The sequence below is a fragment of the Phalacrocorax carbo genome, chromosome 1 (assembly GCF_963921805.1).
Source record: "Phalacrocorax carbo chromosome 1, bPhaCar2.1, whole genome shotgun sequence".
Classification (NCBI taxonomy): Eukaryota; Metazoa; Chordata; class Aves; order Suliformes; family Phalacrocoracidae; genus Phalacrocorax; species Phalacrocorax carbo.
In genome coordinates this window covers 132,294,196-132,318,068 of record NC_087513.1, presented here as the reverse complement: position 1 = coordinate 132,318,068, position 23,873 = coordinate 132,294,196, and the positions used below count along the sequence as shown (strand labels likewise).

General features: G+C 38.7%; 1 protein-coding gene across 4 annotated transcripts in view; it reads right to left on the bottom strand.

Annotated features, from left to right (window-relative positions):
* SH3KBP1 (SH3 domain containing kinase binding protein 1) overlaps positions 1-23,873 on the bottom strand; it is a 231,831-nt gene that overhangs the window by 6,153 nt on the left and 201,805 nt on the right. For all 4 annotated transcript variants that reach the window (XM_064474542.1, XM_064474551.1, XM_064474558.1 and 1 more), the window contains 5 exons: positions 20,589-20,669; positions 18,491-18,653; positions 13,195-13,280; positions 2,346-2,455; positions 846-971 (listed from right to left, as the gene is read on the bottom strand). In XM_064474542.1, coding sequence (XP_064330612.1) covers positions 846-971; positions 2,346-2,455; positions 13,195-13,280; positions 18,491-18,653; positions 20,589-20,669 — 566 coding nt within the window. The remainder of the gene's footprint in view (positions 1-845; positions 972-2,345; positions 2,456-13,194; positions 13,281-18,490; positions 18,654-20,588; positions 20,670-23,873) is intronic.

The following is a 23,873-nucleotide window of genomic DNA, read 5'->3' as shown; positions in this document are numbered from 1 at the left end:
CGTCAGGCTGAGTCCAAACCTGGAGCAAGTGAACAAGGCGCAGCTGGAGTCATCCACACTGAATACCTTATTCCAGCGCTTAACTGGCTATCAACATTAAAGTCTCAAGCAGCTACTTTCTGGGAGCAGTCATCTAGTTCCACAAGAACACCTACATCCTTGGTGTACCCGCATATAATTTACAAATGTTGGCCCAAGAGCATTCCTTAATGCAAGTGTTCCCAGAAGAGGGAGCTATATAGCAAAACATTATAACTTGATCACAAAAGTGTGTGACTTCACCTTTCAAATGCTTTTATTATACTATTAGAATGTAATATATGTATTATTAAATGTATCCTCTGTACTAAAAAATAGCTCCAACCTCTAAAGCCTGATCTACATACTCCTTCTGTAATATTCTATTATCCTATAGTTTTTTCTACCGATTTACAATAAGAATGGCACAAGCTTATAAAATGAATACAATTATACCAGTATAAAAAGTGATTATACTTGCAAATTTAAATTCACATACTACTGGAGTGGGCGAAAGAGTTGTATTTTCTCTGCTGACAGACTCTTCTAACATAAACTTAATTTACAGCTGCAAGAAAGGGCCTTTGTTTCTAAAATTTATTTCCCTTCTGTGAAATGTATTTACGCTAGGAAGGATTTTTTCACAGTCTGGTTAGACTTGCATTTCAAACACAGAGTGACCTTTAGTAAGCCTTACTGTTTTAAGCTTCTTTAAAGGACCAGTTATCAGGTGTTGAATTAAATTTTAAAAATAAATATTTGAATACTGTTTTAAAAAATGAAGATGCGTGAGATGACGTTAAGCAGTGATATTCCAAATAACTTACTTGTGATATTGTAACAGTTCTTGATTTCCTTGACACTTCAATAGTTTTGTGTGTAATGGAAACATGCTCTTCCTTCTCTTCTTCAGGACTTGGTGAGTCAAAGAAGTCGGGGCTTGAAAGGGATGACTATGTAGACAAACACACACACCCCAAGAGAGGAAAAAAAAAAGCAGGTATTTTCATTGTACAATATTTTAGCAAAGGAAGAAGAAAAGCATTTATGTGATGACTTTTTTATTTTAGTTATAATTTTCAAAGTAACAATACTTAAAATCAGAGCTCTTCCTCACCACCATTCCCTCCCCCCCCTTTTTTTTACATCTTGTTTTCAAGGCTATAATGCTTTCAAAGCATTTCTGAAATTAGATATACTTAAGAGCTGAATTAAACACTAACTGACATCTTTGCATTACATGATGTCATAAGATGAAAGCACCTTCCTGTTCGCAAGAAGAGCTGTAACTTTCTTGGCTAGGACGCTGAGCACTGTGCTGTGGGGGTGTCAGCCCTAGCACCTGGGCAGCTCTGCCACAGCTTTGCTCAGTGCAGGTCTCGCTTTGCTGCTCTTCACAGGACCCATGCACCCATGCTGCTGCCTGTGCACCCTGCTGGCACTGCAGGGCTGCCTCGTGCATGGCCTCTTTGTAAAGGTACAAACAGGGAAGGTTCTTTCCAACCCTGCTCCTGTCCCCACAGATCTGACAGGGGAAGAAATACCTTGAACTTGCCTTTTAGGTTTCCATATTTATGTACATGGTCAATTTTGAAAGCTCTTTTTTTTTTTTTGTATTTTATTAGTGTCACAATAATCCTTTTATTTTCCCTCCACTTTGTTTTTCTTCAGCAACACAAACGCGTGTAACCATCAGTAGTTGCTCTCATTCTGATATTCCAGAATGAAAAAGCACAGAAATAAACTAACCTGAAACCCCAAAGAAAAGGACACTGAAAAACTAAGCAGTGGTTTCCAAAGGATGGTTTATGAGACCAACTTGTCTAAAGACAAATGTTAGAGAGTGAAATTTAAATCGCCCTTATATTTACAGTTGTGAACTTAATAAGAAGAGGCATATGGCAGCTTAAGGAGAGCTGTTGAAGGCTGAAAGTGTCTGTCCTCAAAATCTGATAAATGTCCTAGAGAAACCAAGGGAAATGCTTCTTTTGGGAAACACTTTCAAAATCCTTCATACTTTGCACAAACTAGTTTATTCCAAAGATTTTTATAAAGGATTTTTCTGGTCTCAGTCATAGTTGGCAAGGAATACTTGGCAGCACCCAAATAAGGGGGTACTAATCTTGTAAGGGAGGGAATATTTTAAACATCAGTTTTCAAAACACTGGCAGCCTTTTGACACTAATTTTCCTGAGCTGCATCCCTCTGCCTCACTGTACGTGTGAAGGAATGGCTGTGTAAGCGTAGTAAAAACACCAGGGAGCACAAATAGGAGGAGGGAAAAAATCAGAAAAAAGAAATTGAAAAGAAAAGGAAAATTGACTTACAGATGTGAGAGACTGGGAGGGTGGTCGCCTGCCAGTAGCTTTTGGTCTGGTTGTAGTTGGATGATTAAGCTTCTCAGCAATTGGTATTACAGAGTCAAAACCTTCCAAGTCTTAAAAATAAAAGAAAATTGATTTGGTTTTCTTGAAATTGTCCTCCAAGGGAAAGAAGCAACATTTTTTCAAATTTCAAAGAAATGAAATCCCATTTTCCCCATTGTCTCACAGGGCTCTGCACATGTTTAGGCACCATGACAGCCCTAAAAATACCTGGAAGTCAAAGGCAGCTGTAATCTAGTCACCCTTGCCAAGCACAATTACACTTCCATCTCAAACACAATAAACCAGAGGGAGAACATGTAGAGGAGACTTTGATTTTGTTTCTGGCATAATGAAAGCTAAATGGCAGCATGGGTCCTATGGCATGGAACAAACAGTTTCAAAATTTCCATCTTGCTATTAAAGGATTTAGCATTTTTTGCTCCTGAATAATTGGAGATATAAGACAGTGCAAGTGTTTTTTCAAGACCTGTACTGCCAGCGCTGCACCTGCAGCAATTGCTTAGGGGAGCACAGAGCCAGAATGATCAAGCTGGAAATGATCTGCAGGTTCCCGGACACCTGAAGCTGGAGGCAGCATAGCTTTCAGTAGCTACAGGTGAGAGGAATATCTCCAGCAGTTCAGAGGTTATGGTAAGGAAAAACTCCGACAGGCACCTGAAGCCATACAGAGCCCAGGAAAAACAGATCTGCTTGACTGCAATCTCAACTGTCTTCACGGTTAGTGAAATGCACTGGGGAAGTGTTTACTGAATCCTGCCACGTGCTAGCATGTTTACGTGAAAGAACGATGTGAAGGCTGAAGGAATACTGCAGCTCGTGATTACATGCCTGAATCAAATGGCTTAACACCATTCATCTATTTTTATGGGTTATATCAGTTTCACTCACCTCCATTTCAAAATGCCCTAATGCATATGTTAAGCACAAATGAGTCAGAAAACATACAAGAGGTACTTTAGACAAGATAAATCAAAATTCTGTAAAATGACTTTCAGACATGAATCAAATACTGGACTGATTTTCATTATTCAGAGACTATTTTTCATTGCACACATGTAGGAAGGAATAGCTTTTAAGTTAATGGTTACCTACACTGGGCACTTAATTTTCAGGACTGTTACAGAACAATGAATCTCTGAAGATCCAGCTTTGTTGCCATATTACACCCATCGTACAAAATGACACAATGGAAAAACAGATTAATTAATGGGCCTGTGCAATAAACACTGAAGGACGCTTAAACTGATTCCAAGTACTCAAGATTTGTCAGCTAGGAAGTAAATGGGATCAGACATTCCATATTCAGCAATATTCTTCCATCTCTGGGAGATTAAAAAAAAGAAGAAAAACAGCAGGAGACCTCTTTCAATAGCCCTGAAATAGGCTGAGGTTATTCACCTCCAAATACTACTCTATTTTTGGAGCAACTCTTCCTATATATAATCAGTGACCCCGCTGTCCTCTAGCAGGTATTTCTCTCATTGCTTTTTTATTGACTGCTGCAACCTACATCCAAAGGTAGGTCACCCAGTCTGTCAATGGGAATTTGGCAACCTGATGCCGCAACTGTACCCAACATATCAGGTGAGGCTACAGTACTTTTCAAGTAAAAATGAGCTAACATTAGCAGGCTGCCCAAAACCTATCTGGAGTCCTACAGAACTTCAGGGTTTTAGGAGAGGAGAAAAGGAAGTGAAACTTTATTTTCTGGGGGCGGGGAAATGCAAATGTAAGAGCTGGTTTCCAGTAATACCCAGTTTGAAGCTGACGCATGAGATAATTAAATGACTTGCTTAAGACCACACAGCAAATCAGTGATGTATTCTAATACATTGTCTTCGTTTTCACCACTGTGTTCCTTTGTTAATTTGCACAGCAAGAATGTATTGCCATCAAAAATATACACCCGTCTATAAACGTGAAGCTCACATACATGAGTACAAATGGAGGCTGAAGCAACCCTTCCATTTGTCCCAACCACTCTTTCCCACTTAACTGTTTTTACTATTTTTTTTCCTGAGCTAGTTTTAATCCAACTCATTTTCCAACAGCATGTCCCCAGCCGGACAAATAGCTATGCTAAAGGGAAGATCAGTGTCAGCACCAGAGGACTGACACAAGCTGCTAGAACTGAGAGGAAGAGCAGACTACTGCTTTGAGGGGCACCAAATTGGCTGAAGTTATCCTGCAGCCTAGGAAGGCTTCTGTGCATGACTTCTCTCTCTCCGTGTTGCCACTTCCACGGCAAGCGCCCCTGTCCCTTCCTTTGTTCTTACAAAAGATAAGTATCTACACTAATATGGAAAACAATCAAGGAAAAACACAGTGAAGGCATTAATCCAATGTGTTTTGTTGGCTTAAATAAACTAATAATTACTTAGAGTTCTATGTTTTATCAGAATAATCAAATAGTTATGTTTAAATTGTAAAATGTATCAATAAACAGTGTGACTTTGTATCCTTGAGATCCATGAGCACTTGAAGGTAAAATCTGCTCCGTGCATTTTATGAACACCATGAGAGATGAACATTTCTGTGCCAAGCTTGTATTATCAAGATATACTGGGAATCCTCTCTTTTTTTCCACTTCTGAATGCATTTCTGACATAAAATTTCTGACATAAAAATAAAGTAAAACAGCCCATACCTGCACTGAATTTAAAAAAAAAGAGCAGAGCATTCCAACACCCGTTGGAATGGCTCCACGGGTAAAATCTCTGCCAAACTAGTGAAATCACAGACATTCAGCTGACACTATAAATGAAATTCTATTTAAATGTAAAGGACAACACTTGGTACAATTCTAAAATAGTAAATCCATTTCTAGTATTTCCGTATGCCCTTTATCCCCACCCTGTTTGTTCTCCTTATTTAGATGTGGTTGTTGCTCCCAAATCTGCTCTGCATCTAAGGTTATCACCACATTCCATCGTCATCACCTATGAAGTATTCATTCAGGAAAATTCTCATACAGTAAAGAAACTAAGGAACACAGCCACTCAGGAGACCTCTGCCTTGCTGTCATCTGTACTGTAGATTCAGTAATGAATTAACTTATACTGGTTATTTGATTATTTTTTGCTAATGGAAAGCAAGGTTATATGGGTGTGACTTATATTCATTGAGATCATTAAATGCAGAGATTTTATTTTAGTTAGCTATCAGAAATTGGGAGCTTAAATTTGCTTAATAAGCAAAATGTAAAACCTTCCTGAACTGGACCAAATGGGATGTCATTAAAAATGAAGTCCAGTCTACTGTATTCACAGCATCATCATCCAACTGATGTGAACTCTGCACTGATCCAGCTTTCTCTATGTCTGTTAGTAATAAAGAGTAAGGAAGGTTCTGTTGAACACACAGAACATTGAGGGCATCCTTCAATTAACAGTGGCACTCCCTAATTAAAAAAAGAGTTGATACTTGTTCTACAAATAAACAGATGCATTCATCATTATTAGTCTTGCTGACGAAGCTGGTAATTCATGAAGTAATTCATGAAGTAATTCATGACACGGGGAAAAAGACATCAGAGTAATTTAATACACTAGTATAGAGCACATGATAAAATGTCTGGCTTACTGAGCAAACATATTTAATAAATATGAAAAATGTTAGCTGTGCAAGAATTATTCCCTGGAATCCTTCCAAGCCAGCTAAGAGGAGGATATTTTTCCCCATTGCTGTGTTCACTGGGAGACACGGTTATTTATTTAAAGCATGATGATGGTGTTTTAAAAAAAATGCTGAGATCCAGGAAAACAATTATTTAAGGAAAAAACTCTCAGCTCATTAGACTTGCACCTTCCTGTAAAACAACCTTCAATCCCTCAAAAAAGAAAACCCAAGAAGGAAAAAGTTAAATGGCTATGCTTCCTTCTTTCCCCCCTTTCCCCCTTGCATTTACTATTCTGGCATAAAATGTGTCTTGGCCTCAACTTTATCTTATGGTTAGGTTTTTTGGTCTTTGGGCAAAGTGATTTATACATAATGAAGACAGAAAGCTCCTTGAATTAGCAGCGAGATTTCACCTTGAGAAAACAGAAATGGAAAGTGATGGATAATAGCAGTATCAACACATTCAGAATGGTAACGGTGAGGTTTCATAGAACAGAAATAGAGCAGGGCTGGAAGAAATGAGGCAAAGGTGGTGTTCAGTTAATTTGAAGAAGATAATGCCATAAAAGCCACAGAGGTAGATTTCATTTCATAATCATCTTCAATACATTTAGAAGATTGACAATATGCTTGTGAAATGGTATGTATACTGTCTTCAAATACAATAGTCCTGAAAGTTACCAAATGAGACTGAGACACTACAGACAAAATCGTCTGCATTAATGTCCATTCAATACTTAGTACTACGTAAAAAACAACGCAAACAAAAATCCAAGTATTACTGGCAGTTTTCAGAAGACCACGATTATTTTACTACTCCAAGCACCCAGATTCTGCTACTCTCTCCACGCTGAACAGCATTGTACCCTCCAAGGAATGCAGCCATGCTCCCAGCCAGGGTCAGGGCAGCAGAATCTCACCCATAATGAACTGCAGACTCCTTTTTAAGATTTGGGTAATGCACTTTCAGCAGAAGGGCTCCCTGGCTGCAGGGCTACTGTGTTCAGGAGTGTAACAGCGATGTGTTGGGGAGGCCTGCCTGCATGGTTCTTTGCTCTGGAGGGAAACAGCTCAGCCCATCTGGCTTCCCAGGACAGCCACCTTTCTTAAAGTGTACAATTACCTTTTCCCATTTCAACCCTGACTTTTATCGCTTTAATAGCTGAACGTAGAAAGCTGCCATAATGAGCTTTGCTAACCACTTGCCAGTGCCCTCATAAGGATTTTATTTTTAACGATTCAGAAGATGCCAGGAATGAACTGAAAGGTCAAGAAAACTGAGCTAGAAGAAAAGGATAGGCTGTTTTCAGGCACCTCAACTTGACACACATGGAGAATGATTAAAATTTCTGGATTACTGCCTTTTTCTGGACCCTCCAGGGCAAGAGACCCAATTAATTTATGTAATGGACCATTAACATATCCCTGATTACAATATTTACAATTCACAACTATGATTATGGGTGATTTTGATTCACTGACATAAATATTACAACTAAACCCAGTTGGGTAATTCTGCTCCTTTGCTTCACTCTATTAAAACGAACATGAACAGCAGCATAAAAAGAAATAACTGGTTGAGGCAGATTTTGGTCTTCATTATATGAGTCACATTTTGTCCTCCAACCCTTATTTTCTTTTTTCCAACTTTTACTCTGTGCCTTCAGGCAAAATAATTATAATGCCTCACAGTATAACAGCCTGTGATTTAAAGACAAAGCCACTCCGTTCTACAACCTTTTACTGGAAAGATTCGTTGTCTTTTTCCCTAGCGTGGGCCAAATCTTATTAGATCGCTTTTTCTTCCAGTGAGAGGCACAGTGATCACCTCTTCTAACAAATATGGGCATGTAACAGCTCTAGAACAACTGCAAATAGAGCTCAAGGAAACATGATATACTGAAGATTTTTTTGTTTGTTTGTTTGTTAGATATTTTCAAGCAGGGTATTTTTAACTGCCCTTCTAGGCAAGTTAGCACCCGGCTTGGGGGAAGGGACAGAAAAAGAGTATGGTTAATAACATGGGTTTGGCCAGTACTCCATGATCTACCAAAAAATGCTCTGAAGAATGAAGTCTGAGGAAACACTGAAAAATGGACTCACGTTAACCAGCTTTCAGAAAATCTCCTAAGAACATTCATACCAACATTATATGTTTCAGCAGGAATCAGTGAAGGCATATGTGCATTACATTAGCACTGATGAAGATTATTAAATGCTTTCATAAATACTATGCAAAATGTGTAAAGAGCCAGGAAAAATATTGGAAAGATGTGTCTGCTTGGCTCTGTGTGGGAAGCGCCTGTGCAGCTCAGTCTGTTTGCAAAGCACAGAAACTGCTTCTTGTGTGGATTAACTGAGCTTTTCCACAATAGATATATATTTTTATTTCTTTGTGGCTTATTCTTTAAATCACTTAGCTTAAATCCGTAAGATTTTAAGTGTTAGATGATTTCAAAGCAAGCCTGTTTTGGATAGACAGGACTTGTTTCAGGATTGCAGGGTTCCAAAGTGTGTGTGTGTGTATATAGTTAAAAGACTTAGTATTAATTCTGACTTGCAGAAATAACTCAGTACCAATAATTAATTGGAATAATTCAGTAATTTTCCTGAAGCATTAGTTTTCAATCCAGCAAGCTATCATATGCGCTAGATGTTTCTGTTGTTGCACTGGCCCTCAGATATAACAATTCTTTGTGAAATTAAAAAGAAATACTCAACCTAAAAAAAAAGTCAAGTTATGCAATAAGGCATGAATTCAGGCTGTTGAAATCAATGTAATTCAACAGAAGGACTACCTACTCTTCTGTTGGGAGAACAGGGCTTACTTCCAGTCTAGTTTCTGCTGCTTTGGAAGCATTTTAAACTAGGCTCAAAAAGCCACTGTCAATCCAGGAACAGTTGTTGGTACACAAGACTTTACAACAGATATAACTACTGTGATTTAACCACAGCAATACAGGAGACCAAGCCTTGGTTGACATGACTGTACACATTCCACTGAGAGCCAACAAGTGCTCCTCAGATTTCTATGTTTTGTTTTGTTGTTTCTTTTTTCCTCTTTCAGGCTAGAGAACCATCCTAGCATATTGCTAAATATTTTTGGTTTGTAACATGTACGGACATGACAATGAGATACATGCATTAAACTTTGTGATTACACCATCTGTCTGTAAGAACAGGTTAACGAAACCACAGCATTGACAAACAGTGTGTGCAAACTATATGTGTCACTTATATCACTAAAATGTCTTTATGGTAAAATAAAATAAACTATAATGATCTCTTGTTTCAATGTTATGGTGCAAAATTTTCTGTCAGAGTACGCTCAATTTGAAGTTTTAATTAAAAAAAAAATCTGTAATAGCCATGTACCCATTAGGTGTTATACAAGATACATCTTTTTGTATTCGTTACATATTGTCAACTAAAGCAAAGACAGGACAGAAAAGAAATGGTAAAAATAAGCCTTACCCTCATGAAATGAAGAAGAGATACCCATGGCAAAGAGATGTAAATAGGAAAGGCTGGATGAAAGATGTGTGGAAAGGAAAGTAAAGGCATCACTGAAAATGCGGAAAAAGAAAACAAAAGAAGTGAGGAGAAATGGGGAATGGTTCCTTTTAAATAATATATTCTGAGGGCTAGCTTTCCAATGGTTTTTGTAAGGATTGTGGAAAGAAGCAAAGGCATGAACAACAGTGGTAATAGCTGCCATTATATCTACAATCAGCAGTGATGTTGCTGAACAGGACTTGCAGTTCTCAGTACAGATTGCAAAATTGTAATCAGTGCTGTATTATCATCACAAAATTTAAATGTCAAGTCACAACTCTGCCGAACACGCTAGAGAAATCAAGCCATGCACTAACATTGACATAAAAATAACATTTTATATATGCAACTGACAGAATGTTATGCACAGTACTACACATCATGTCAGCCTTGCTCAAGCATTTGTGGCTTTCCTGATCAATAAAGTTGGGTAAGAATGTTTTTAAGGGTGGTGTTTTCTGATTAGACAACACTGTTCCACTGATGGAATATTACTTAGAGCATAAATAGAAAAATGCCTTTTCTGAAAAAAACCCCAATGTTTAACACATTGATGTAGTAGAATAGGGGACCCAGAGAGAATACAAGTTTTGAACCTGCGTTCTCCAATTCTCCTCTGCGTACTGCTTCTCAATTGTTGATGGAATTACTGATTTTGTTGCTGCTGATCACTTGTTTGGTTTTTGGGAGGGGGCTTATGGAAGGATCCCATATCTTCTCCTCCCTCACTGTAAAGATTTGGGTCTCATCATGACAAAAAAAAGGAATCAACTCAGAAATCCTTAAAAAGGTTTCATGGAATGGAAAACTGCTCTCCATCCAGGTTTAGTATGGTTTGCTTTTATAACCAAAACTGTCTCTCCAGTGTTTTTGTACATCTCCCTGATTTGAATGAAAGGACAAGACTTTTAGACTGGCTGTAGGACGTAAACACTGAGAACACGACAGTCATTGTCCAGCTTAACATCACTACTGCAAAAAAGCCAGGAGTGTGCTGTAGTATTCATTTAGTATTCATGTAGTATTCAGCCCATGATTTACCATCAGTACTTAGCATAAGCATGAAAAAGGGTGAGGCAACTTGCAGTTGACTGCTGCTTTTTCCTCTGTCCTCCCTGAGAGGTCTAACTGCCTGAGAATTGTGTTGGGGCTAACGGAGGAATAGAGAAGCCCAGTAACCAGAATGGTCATACACCCAGCTGCTGCAAAAGCCATTTAACTTCCATTTCCTTCAAAGGTGACTGCTAATCCCCATCTTGTCACATAGCTTGACTCTAATTTGTGGTGTGAATTTGGATTACTGAAAAGACATCAAATTACTAGATTTAATCAGATCCATTTTGACTGGAAGGATGAACCCCGGAGAAGCTGAGGCTGTCCTCCCCACAGAGCACATGAGACTGGGGCAACACCAGTAACACATACCACAGTTAAATATTATCTGGACTCACACTGCCCGATCCATCAGCGTTTTGGAATACACTGGGACAACTCCACTCACTCATCCATCATTTTTACTAACAGCTCACGCAGTCACGAGATTTCTCCAACCGATTGTTCTCTTTGTAAATAAATAAAAAACCTAACACATTTATCGTAAATCTTTCCAATTGCACTGCCCCATAAACTGTCCTGAACTCCAAACTTCTCGCAGTAAGAGACATTAATCCACTGTGAGTAGTTTTGGCTTATTAAGTTTTAATTTATTGCTCTACCCTCTCTTTAAAGGCTATTTTTTTTTTAAACAATATTTTATACAAGCTATCAAAAGCTTCCTGAAAATTAAAATCAGTTATGATCTTTGGGTCCACTTTCATTCCAAAATCATAATTTATTTCTTTTAAAGAGCATCTAACAGGCTAGAAAGACATGATTTGCCCTTGTAAACGCCATTCTGGTTTGACCTCACCGAGTTATACTTATCTAAGTATTCATGCTACTTTATCCTTGTGCTCAATCGGTTCCACTTGTTAGTGATAACAGGACGTCATCAGCAAAATCCTTTGCAAAATGTTGTGTATGTGGTTTGGTTTATGGACTCTTATTGGCTCCTATTCTCCATTAAAAACAAACACCACAAAAAAACCCCACCTAAGTTCTGGAAACAAACAAAAATGACTACAAATCAAATTTCCTACCTAGCCTTTTATAGGTTGTGAAAAATCACCCAGAAATATACAAAACACTCTCAGCTTTTATACTGATAATGATTCCAAGGGAACTAGCACAAGGATTAAAAAAAGTTTACTTCCATCAGACCACTAAATGCTATTTACAGTCATAGCTTTCTCTTTCAAGTAAGCAAAAGCTTACATGCTTTGAAGCAAATTTGTAAACATGAGTAACAGACACTAAATGGTAGAATTTGACTGCATTTCAATCCCATTCCTTTATATTAATCTCTACAATAAAAATGTTGATGCAAGTTATCACAAGCTTCTAACGTTCTACGTTTATCCCCAGTGAAAATCTGGAAAAAACATACTACTTGCTTCTCCAGAAGAACGTTACTATCATAAACTATAGCAACAGCAGCAGGTTAAAAAAAAAGCAGACATATGGATGCTGAAAAGCTCATAAACCTATGTGAAATCAGTTTAGCATTTTATTGTTAAATTGCAATTAAAATCCATCTATAACTTAGAGCTCTGCTTTCAACTCTGAAGAAAAGGCAGGTTTGGCTGTTGAACGTATACTATTTTACAGAAATGTTATATTAATAAAGCAGCCTGGGCAGAAACCACCACATTGAAATAACATTTAATGCCACCAGCAAAAGGTAGTAATGCTTACACGTTCAGGGTACCCTGATTCTGCCTTTTACAAAAACAGGTCTCTCGTGGCACAGCTGCGACTGCGGAGAGCGACGGCAGCAGCTGTCGCCGGCGTATTTCTAAGTAGAGGTAGAAGATGGCTGTCGCGGCTTTTGCTTACAGCCCTGGGACAGGAGTCAGAGCACCTTGCTTTCCAAGTGCCACTTACTGCAGCACCCACCCCAGCAAACATCTCTCCTGCACTGCCAACTTAGAAGGAAGGAGGGTGAAGAGAAGAGAGAAAAATAACCTAGTGTGACTCCTTTCCAGGTGACTTCCCGATTAAACTGTTTGCGTTGCAGGAACAGAAATTATTACATTCACGAGAAATTTAGACTGCTTTTAATAGGTGTTTGCAGTAATATTTATTCAAATTGGCCTGAACTCAGTCTCTATTCTTTTGTATTGGAATGTGTAAAGATTACTAACTGCCCCAAAACCACAATATTTTGCAGCATTGAAAATGTGGCAGCACTAATATTACATCTGTCAAACTATTATGACTTATTATTGTTGGCCTTCTCACTTGTTTCAGACTTTTAAACAGAAATAACAAAAGCTGTCCTAGCCAAAATAGCTCACCATTCCATATTTCCTTTAAAAATTTTTTTACAACAGAAAAGCCCAACAAAACTTTTTTAAGTAAAGTAGAAATGATCCTTTAATCCCTCAATTAATGTTTAATATAAATGCACTCACATTCATTGCCAAACCCTCAATCTGCCTTTTGGATCATAAAGAAGTCACTAAAAAGCAGAAAAGCTGAACTTCTGAGGCAAACTATAAAAAGCACTACAACTTACCGATGTCATTGCTTCTTTCAGAGGAGTCTTTCTCTAGAGTGCTGGATACTGTACTGCCCACTAATTCCACTTTTGGACTATCACTCCTGCATTTGGATCAAGAGAAGAGATATTTTATTGGATTTTCTGTGTGGATTACAGGAAATTGATAGCTAACTTGCAATTAATAATGAGAGAGCGAAATATTCTTCCTTTGTAGCACCAGAGTAATAGCAATGTGTCAGAGAGAGCAATCTCCAGTAAGTAGACATGCTGTGTGGATTAACCTTATCTCATTTCTCCTTAACACCTGTCAAAAAAGCCTATTTTAGACACTGTGGTGTCCTGAATAATTCTTCAGATGTTCACAGCATCTCTTCATGAATGAAACCTAAGGGCAAAGGGACATTCTTCAACATCTTATTTATAATTTTTTCTAATTAATTGGCTTGCATAAACTATAGCGATGGACTAGCTAGAATACTGCAAAAAAGGGAGAGAATGCCAAGCTAGCATTGTGCATTTCAGTGGTTCCTAGTATTTACTCATAAATGCAGCTCTTCCACCAAAAGATCATCTTCATTTATTTCTGCATGTTACTTATGAGATTAGACTATGAATATTTTTTCCACAGGTCCAAAGAACCAAGATCACCTAGTCTGTCTGAAAATGCCTTTGGAATAGGCAAAACCAAATGAGATCAAACATAAGCAACATGATTATTCTTTTTTTGTAGAACTTGATATCCCACAACTACTTAAGTTTACTAAAATAAATTAATTTTAAAAGGGCCTGTGGTAGGTGAGTAACTCAGCGCTGCACAGGTCACATAGACAAATCCCTGTGACATTTACTGTGATAACAGCTGTTCAATTAATGCAATAACTTGTACTTATCATCATTATCAGGTCACCTAACAAATATCACAGTTTTCCACAATGACTATTCAGCATAGCACTGTAACAATTACGAGGTAAGATACCCAAATTGTGGGTAAAAATATAGATCTGTCCCTCAAACAACCCAGGCAGATGTGCATTTCTATGAACAGCAATAATTAGTCATTGCCAGTGAAATACATAGCGAGCTCCTGAATTTGATTCTTTCATTTGTCTCTGCTTTTGGTGCCATAAGCTGATGACAGATGGCTTGAACCTCAACTCATGGCAGCAGTTTATGAGCAAAACACAACGTGGCTGGAAACCCTATTTCAGACTTCAGGAAGGCGGTGATAAAGAGCCTGAAAATTTGTGTTAAAAGCCAGAGGAAATCACAGATTAAGAGAACATATATCCAGTTAAAAACTGTGGTAGGGTGACAAGTATTCTACGAACTAATAAAGACAGGCAAACAGTTTATGACCTGAAGAACAAACTAGTCCTAAAGAGCTATCAATGGCTGGTGCAGGCAGCCCGCACCAGGAAGGAAACAGAAGAAATTTAACACATTCCTAGAAAAATTTATTAATTGGAAAGATGATAAATAAGGGTATTGGCCAAGTGATTTACCTGTTCAATTAGTGTTCTTATCTTTTGGTCTTTAAATTTGGTGGTTTGTTGTTGTTGTTTTTTTAATTGCTTATATATTCGTAAATCTATAGGAAGAAACATAGCTTCTTGGCTGACAGGGCAAGGAGCATCTGACTGCATACTCTGTTTTGCACACATATATTTCCCAGCAAACTTAGAGCACCATTTGAGTTGGAAGCACTCTAGGAAATGTGTGAGTATGGTTTTGGAGGAGATTCTTAGGATGGTGCCATATAGGGCTGAAGTCACAACACTTACCATTTGACTACAGAAAATACCAAGGTATATGACATCAACCCCACAAAAAACCTCCAACTTTGTCATCAAAAGAATCAACAGGCTTATTATGCCAACCTACAGCCACACTGTTGTGAAAGGAGTGGAGCAATCCCTTCTTGGTGACAGCATCTCCCTCCCTCTGCTCATGCCCATGTAGATAGGCTGTCAGCTTGATCAGACAGATGATCAGCCTGAAAATAACCCACACTAATAGAAATCCCACTGCAAACTGATTAATTGCCATCTGGAGCAACTCCCTGACCCATATGGCTGAACGGCTGCACAAATGCTGGTGCTAACATAAGGGAGGCTGCAGGAATGGGCTGCCAGGAGAGGGAACCTGCCCCTGTTAGCAGCAGCATGGACACAGATTGGTTTAGACTGACTGTAAAAATTTACTTTCTGTAGGTCTTCATGGCTTGCCGACTCCAGGGAATTGACTCATCGGTAAATTGTACAATCACAGGTGTGTCTAAATAAGCTGTGAAGCCTTCGGAGCAAATTGACAGCTATGCTGTCCCACATGGTTTTTGTCTCTCCTATTGCCTTTGAAGCCCTAGCCTGCCTCCAAGGAAGGAGGTTCATATTTAAATGGAAAAACAATTGTCACCACAAAAATCAGTGAGATGCATAAGATGCAAGCCACTTATTCAAAACAGAAAAAAGCCCTCTTCTGCTAGCCAGCAGCCACGGAAATCTCATGGAACTCACTTTATAAATACAGCATTTTTCCCCCCAGGGATCATGTACTGGTTTTGGCTGGGATAGAGTTAATTTTCTTTTTAGCAGCTCGCATGGTGCTGTGTTTTCGATTTGTGACCAAAACAGTGTTAGTAACACCCAGGTATTTTAGCTATTGCTGAGCAGTGCTTACACAGAGCCAAGGCCTTTCCTGCTCCTCACCCCACCCCACCAGCGAGTGGGCTGGGGGTGCACAAGGAGCTGGGAGGGGACACAGCCGGGACAGCTGACCCCAACTGACCAAAGGGATATCCCACACCATATGGCGTCATGTCAGTGAGCGGCTGGGTGGGGCTGAGCTGCCCAATGGAGTTAAACCATGACAGGTCAGTGAAAATTCTGCTGGTTCAATTTTTATGCTAATTACCATAGGTTTTTCAGATTCTGGAAATGGATACTAGCAGGCCTTAAAAATACTTACTATGTTATTAAACTGAACTGATTTAAAACAAAACACCTTTATTCAAGTGACTGCTTCCACTTGAAGTTTCACATTTAGTAATTATTCAAGTAATTCAAAGTCTATTCCATGGATTATTTCATGATGTGAATGTTCTGCCCTCTTCCTATAAGACACCCTTACAAGTTAGAGCCTACCAGGCAGAACAGCTATATGAGAGAAATACATTAATTCGAATTAGCTGATAAAGTAATTCATAAGGAAACTGCTAGCACTGTGATCATCAACATGCATCACAATCACCTTATAAAAATCACCTTTCCATCCAAGCTTTAATCTAACTACTGTTACAAGTAAAAATCTTTCAAAAATCATGCTACTAGATAAAAAGAAAGAAGCATTTTTTTCTGTGCTAGACATAGCAGAGTTTGGACAATTAAGAACATAACAGGGTTACTGTTTAGATCTGCTTTTTCACTTTGTTAACATGAAAACTGATATATCTTTGAAAATGCATGGTTTATTCATACAAATTTGTACTTAGACAAAAGGAGAACACAAAAGCAATAAAACCCCCCTCCACAACTCTCAATGTTTAAAATGTTTGTAATAGGTTTAAAATATTCCATAGAACAAAAGAATAGCTACTCTGTTGCATGCCTAGCCAGTGATCTGAACACTAGGTATGTATTGGTCTTGCCAAGAAGGCATCACTTAGCTAAATCTAAAGGTCGTAGCAAATACTTGCTTTTCCAAGCATGCCCAAGTGACCAACAGGTGTGGACTATATTTTGGAACAACTGGGCAAGCGTGTTCAAAGCCAAGGAGTCCAAAAGAGGCTGTGGCTGTAGCACCTGGACAGAAGGGTAAGTTCTCAGAGACGCACAGTGAAGGCACTTCAGTAAGATGAAACTGGCAGCACAAGGCAGGCACCGTTTTTAATTTTGTGTCTCAGATTGCACATTGAGAGCATTTGTTTAATGAATCATATGTGGAGGAATGAGGGGAATCAATGCCTAGGTTTTTACCTATTTCTATCCACTACGCATAAAGGAAGTCTACATGGACAACCCAGATGCTGGCGACTAATGCAGCCATCTAGACTTGATTAGGACTACAGGTGAGGCCTTTAATTTCTGCACCTCTGCTCTTCCAAGCTCTAGCAGAGATTAAATGGAGTTGTGTTGGCAAGTCCAATTTCTCAGTGCTCCTCAAAGGCTGTAACCAGCTCTGATAAAAAGCATCATGTAACTATAAAATAGCAACCAACGTTAGAGCATAAATACTTGACAGCAGATCTAAAATGATCAAAGAAACCAGACTGAAACCAAGCTGACAGTGTTTGAGATGTGCATTGTCTAATGCTGTTCCTCAGTACAATCCAAGCTTTTGAACTGACTTAGTGCTCCAGCTAAGATGGAATAATTTGAGGTAAACTAAGAAAGTTGACATCAGCACAACATAGCGATGCAGATATTTCCCACATATTCTGCAGTGGAAACTATAACGTTTCAGTAGCAGTGTGTTCATCAGTAGAAATGAACTAATAATGAACAGTCTAAGACGTTTATTCTTGAGAAGATATTTATGATCCAGCTAGATGTCTAGAAGGCTTTTCTTTTTTTTCCTTTCTTTTTTCTTTAAATACAATTTACTGTGAAATAAGTTGTGACATTAACTGTAAAATCTAATGTCATGGTTTTAGCTGGGGTAGAGTTAATTTTCTTCACTGCAGCTGGCATAGTGCTGTGTTTTGGACTTAGTATGAAAACAATGTTGATAACACACCAATGTTTTAGTTGTTGCTGGGTAGTGCTTGTACTAGTCAAGGACTTTTCCAGCTTCCCATGCTCTGCCGGGTGCACAAGAAGCTGGGAGGGGAGTGGGCACAGCTAAGAGAGTGGATTCAAACTGGCCAAAGGGATATTCCACATCATGTAATGTCATGCCCAGTGTGTTAACTGGGAGGAGCTGGCCGGGGGAGGGCGGCAGCAATCGCGGCTTGGGGATCGGCAGCATCAGTCAGCAGGTGGTGAGCGGTTGTACTGTTTGTGTTTCTGGTTTTTTTTCCCTTTTTCCATTTTCCTTTTTATTATATTATCATTATTGATATTATTATAATAATAAATATTATCATTATTATTTTATTCTAATTATTAAACTGTTCTTATCTCAACCCACAAGTTTTCTGTTTTTTTTTTTTCTTTTGCTGTTCTGATTCTCTCCCCCATCTCACAGGGGTGGGAAGAGTAAGTGAGTGGCTGCGTGGTGTTTAGTTGCTGACTGGGGCTGAACCACATCATCTAAATTCTTTAAATATGTGATCTTCCACTAATCACAAAAGCACTGGACAGAGGAAAAGCAATACCTTGTATGAGTCACAGGCACAACTGGTCTTTCTGGTCGTCTCGGGGGCAAGGTACCAGGTCTATTCACAGAGTTTGCTTTGGGTGGCCGAGGTTTCTTCGGAGGTATAGCAGGAACTGAAGGCTTCTGCAAGTCTAACTGTTTTTGCTCTCTCTCTGATCTTTCTTTAAATCAATTATTTCCAGAAAAAAAGAACACGGATATTATTAAGTGGAATTCATTTGCAGTCACAAGTCTACAACTAAACAAGAAACCTTCAACTGAGATACACTTTATACAAAGAAAAAACTTATCTCCTTATCTGCTTTCCAATTCTGTCCTAAATAATTCTTTATTTGAAATAACATGTTTACCACAAATCAGTTGCTTGCCCTCCCTGCCTGTTCTGCCTGTAATTCCTGTAATGGCTGAAATGTGTGTGCAGCGCGTGAATGGGAATGCTATTTTTTATTTTAGTAACTTATTGATTTCTGAGTGTAAAAAATAAGAATGGCAAAAAATACACCATAGGAAACCTGATTCTTCATAAAGAAAGGACAGAACTCTCAAAGGGACCAAAGTTCCACTCTCTATCCTACTATGTCAACACCCCGCTTCCCTTGACAACACCGTCCATAATATGTCATCAACATGACACCTCTGTACACGTGTAAGAGGTATTGGGAATGTTACACGGTATTGCTTAATGGGTTCTAGGTTTCAGTCTGAGGGGATCATGGAAACACAATTCACATTAGATTTGGAATAGTCCAGTAAGTGACTGTTGTTGACAGGCAAATACCCTTTTTCAGTGCACTTTCAGTTGATGCAATCATCAGGTCCTCTGTAACACTGAAGCTTTTCCGGTGTATAGTGTAATTTTTACACACTTACTCCTATGACAATTTATACTGCATCAGCGTACAAGAATCTAAACTATGCATGAGGGATGGGATAGGCAGTGTACCACATAGACGAAAGAATGTTCCTGTGCCACCCCTGCTGCCACACCACGCTGAACAACGCCTGCCACTACCTGGTACTCCAGAAATGTAGGCATGACTCCTATGGCCTCATTTCAACATTTAAAAAAGTTACAGATATTTATACCCTGGGACGGTAGCATATTTTTTGATAGTTGCCTTTGTAAATCAAAAAAATGGAAAGCAAAGGGGTTTATTGCAAAGATAACCATGAGAAGTAGTGCATGTAGCCAAAAGTAATCATACGTAGACGAAAGTGCTAAAACACCTGTCAGATTGCTAAGACATATATCCAGAAACAGGTCTTGGTACGAAGTCTGAATGTTCTGGCACTAAATTTTAACTACGTATTATGTATTTAGTCATGTGCATATACGTGCCTTTTAAAAGACTGCAAGTTTGAATGCTTAGAAGTTAAGAAATCCCATAAACAAACTCGTCTGTACAATCTAATAGTCCACTTAAATGTATGAAACTTGACACCATCTTCAGCTGAAGAATCAATGTAACTATCTTCCCCACACTATTCAGAATGCACAATGAACCAATGAAACCATTACAGGTTTAATTTGCTTGTTGCTGCTCTGTGTAGTACTGTGCCCCACTTCTTGCAATGTTCAAACCTGGCTTTGGAGACGGAATTTTTTCATTTCTTTGCAGGCTTGCCTATGACTTTCATGACTGTGATAATGGGGTGATTCATAAGCATTAATGACTGTATCTCTTCACAAAACCCCTCTGTGATGCAGGAAACCTACCAAGCCTGCTTTTCACTAGGGAACCAAGGCACATAGAAGTTAAGAAAAAAGTACACACTAATCTGGGGAATCTTACTTGATCAGGGACGTGGGTTTTACTGAGGACAGAGCTTTAGATGGCATTTTATGTATTGAGAGCATATCTCCCCTTGACTTCAGTTGAGGCTGCAAGTACTTAACAGCTCTGGATTAGCACAACTGAATGCCCTAAATTTAGCCCAAAAGCAACAATGAGATCTTTCTCATAGATCTATCAGAGTAGGGGAAAAACATCCAAACAATACACTTCATGAAAACAGGGACTGGGTGATGAGGATGTGCATCGGTTCTATTTCCCCTGTCTCTCTACAGAGAGCAGGCAGGAAAGCACATTTCATACCTTTTTCTTCTGTTCGATTAGGAAGACATTCTGGTCTTTCAGGAGGTACCTTTTTGATTTCATGCTTTCGATCTGTGGTACCTGTCAAAGAAATGAAAATTTAGAATTCTGAACAAGCCAACAAACCAGCATATACAGCCACAGAAGATTTAATTTTGCAATTTCTTAGGCTTTTTACAGTCTCCAATTTGAAAATGTCTTGTTAAAATTGAACATAAATCTAATTTCAAGTATTTGCTTACATCATAATGACAAAAAAGCAATTGGATGTTTGTTTTCACAGTCAACTTCACAGTTTCTAAAGTGTGCACCTCAAAAGAATAGGCACTTTCAGACCATTCTGTGCCAAAAAAAAAAAAAAAAAAAAAAATCAGTAGCTACAGATTTTTAAATGTGGACAGATCCTTTACCACTGTAGACATACTTCACCTCTAGTACGAGCTGCTCACTTCCACCTATTAGACAGATGAGAATAGCAGTACTGACAGTATTCTGCATGACTAATTTAATTGACAGCTTTTGGCAGGGAGGTGTAAGCCTCTGCCTTCTTCTGCCTCCGTACTAGGGACCCTGACATACTGACTTGCTATAAGGAATATGGGACCTTGTGGCACCAACAATGGGAAGATTTTGCAAAAATTTCCTGGCACATGCAAGATGCAATCTTCTAGTCCCTGTGTTATAAGAAATGCTTTACTTGATATTGGCTTCGCTGCATTGGCTAACTACTAGGTGTTAACGCCATTTCAACGTAGCAGCGTTGAAAACAGCTTTAGGTAACACTATTAGTATTCCAATAAAAATTACAGTAGATGACATCCAAGAAAAGCAGGGGAGGCAGGACAGGGAACACAGGGCAATTTTTTTGCTTCAGTCTATTCTATTTTATGCAATTCTCAAGTACATTTACATTTTCTGATTGTGCTGTTGCAACTCTCTTCTGCAGCTGGTTCCTAGAAATCAGTACTCATCAGTGCAAATTGCTCATCAGTGGTGATCACCAGCCATTGTTTCTTTACATAACTGTGCTGTTGGACAGGCAATACTGTATCACTTACATGTCAATACGTAACACTGAATTGCCATTTTACAGTTGGAGTCGATGATCTTAAGGGTCCTTTTCAACCTAAATGATTCTATGATTCTATGAAAAACACTTCACTCCAGAGAGGAGAAACTATTGCTAGAAACCAATTAAAGCCTTTCTAAACATGAGTTATGCAAAGCACAAGTCATCCTACTGATACTTTTGCACATATTAGTGTGTTCAAGAAAAAAAGACACAAGTCTATATACCTAATTATAGTAAGATTAACAGTCATCTTTAACATGCAGAGGGACACTCTCAGGCCATGTCTAAAACAATGAGCCTACAAACACGAGCTCCTAGGCTCAGGTGTACTCCCTACGTGCGTTGTGAGCCCCAAAAGAATCAGTAACCAGGCAGGCACCATGATCCTGCCCTAGCTGCCAGGAGAAGGCGACCTGCAAGGAAGCTCTAGTGAACTCAGTACCAGCTCCCAGAGGGACTCAACAGAGTATTCCCACCCTCTAGTCTGATGCAGCAGAATTGCTTATCCCAGCTACCCAGCGAAATGCCTACTGCTTTTCAATGACTATGTAAGGGACTCGTGCTCCTAACTTCGGTTGTCCAGTTTTCACTTACTTTGTAAAGTAGCCCAGCACAGACAGCCCTGGCAGCCTCCTGCTGTGCAGAATTTGGAAATACAGCCAAAAATCCAGCTATGCTATAATACAAACCAGACAACTCCTTTACATATGTACCACTTCTGCTACAAATATCAATTCTAATTCTCTGCCCTGACTTTTTGCTCTGCATCAGAAGATACTCATATTTAATTATTTAGGCTGCAACTGACAGTTCTCAATTTATTCATCACACTATGACTGGTTAAATGTGCAGAAACATTACTGGAAATTTTTACCTACTATCAACAGTAAAGCCTGACATGAGGACATGGTAAAATGTAGTGTTATCTCAGTAAAGTGATAATTTAACAAAGCAGGATGGCAATAAACATAGGCTGATTTTCACCTCGAAACACATATCAGAAGAAACTCTCGTGCATAATCAGCCAGGACTTGTCAAAGACTAAGTATGAAAACAAAGAATAGCAATATGGCTTTGCCATAGACTTAGATGGCCTTAGTCAAATTGTCTTCAACCTTTATGCACCCATTTTTCCTTCTGAAAATGGGCACATTCTCCTGCTATGGTGATGCAGCTAATGTGTTGGATGCAAACAGGCACAAACATATTAAAAGTATTATTCTCTAATTATACGAGTATAAATTGAAAGAAACATAACATTTTATATAGCTTTTCCAAAACGTGTCAGGCTGTAGCATCAGTTGTCACTAAGGCAGCTTTAGTATGCAACCACCACTAGATGGCAAAGTTATACTGCTCTCTCTGGACACCGTTACTAATCTTAAAATCAAATCTATGTTTTTAGGAGTCTCAAGACAGAGTGAAGAACAAACCATGGCTGTCAATAAGCAAACCAAATATTTACAGTCATGATCCTGTAGTCAAAAAACTGCTTAACAAATTCAAACTAGTTAAATTATAGCCTACTGCTTCACAGTGAATTGTACACTGGTGTAACTTGTTCCTCTGTTAATATATCAAGACTCTAGGAGAGGAACATTTACTTTTTAAAGCACTGAAAGCTGGAACAGACCACAGTGACAAGAAAAATAATCTGGCTAGATTGGAGGTGTTCGTGTTTGTTTTTTAATGTGCGCCAACAGTGCGGGAAGTGGTAGTGCTGCTGCAGAATTTTAACAAACCAACTAGAGTTAAGGGATTAAAGAATTCCATCCATAGTTATGTTTCCACCACAACTGCAATACAAATAAAAACTCTGAGAGCATCCCATGCCTTGTGATCTGTGTTTTTACATGAATGGAACAGGAATTTGGTTTCTCAGGTCAAGTGTGTAGGTACTTTAACTGTTTCTAAGTTTCATGGAAAAAATAAATCATGCAGGCACTTTTGAAAATCTGTATTGAGAGTTCATTTTAAAACTACAGATAAAAGTGGTTTCAGCCTTCAGTATTTATACACAATTCAGTCTAATATATTCCAAAAACAGCTTTACTAGCACTCATCCATTTGGAAAACATAATCAGCCCCTTAATACATTTGTAACACCATTATCTACATAGCCAGATTCAGGATAACTCCTTTAAGTTTTATACTAATGGCTATAAAGTATTGAAAACCAAGAATCTAACTAAGGCACAGAACCTAGAGACAGA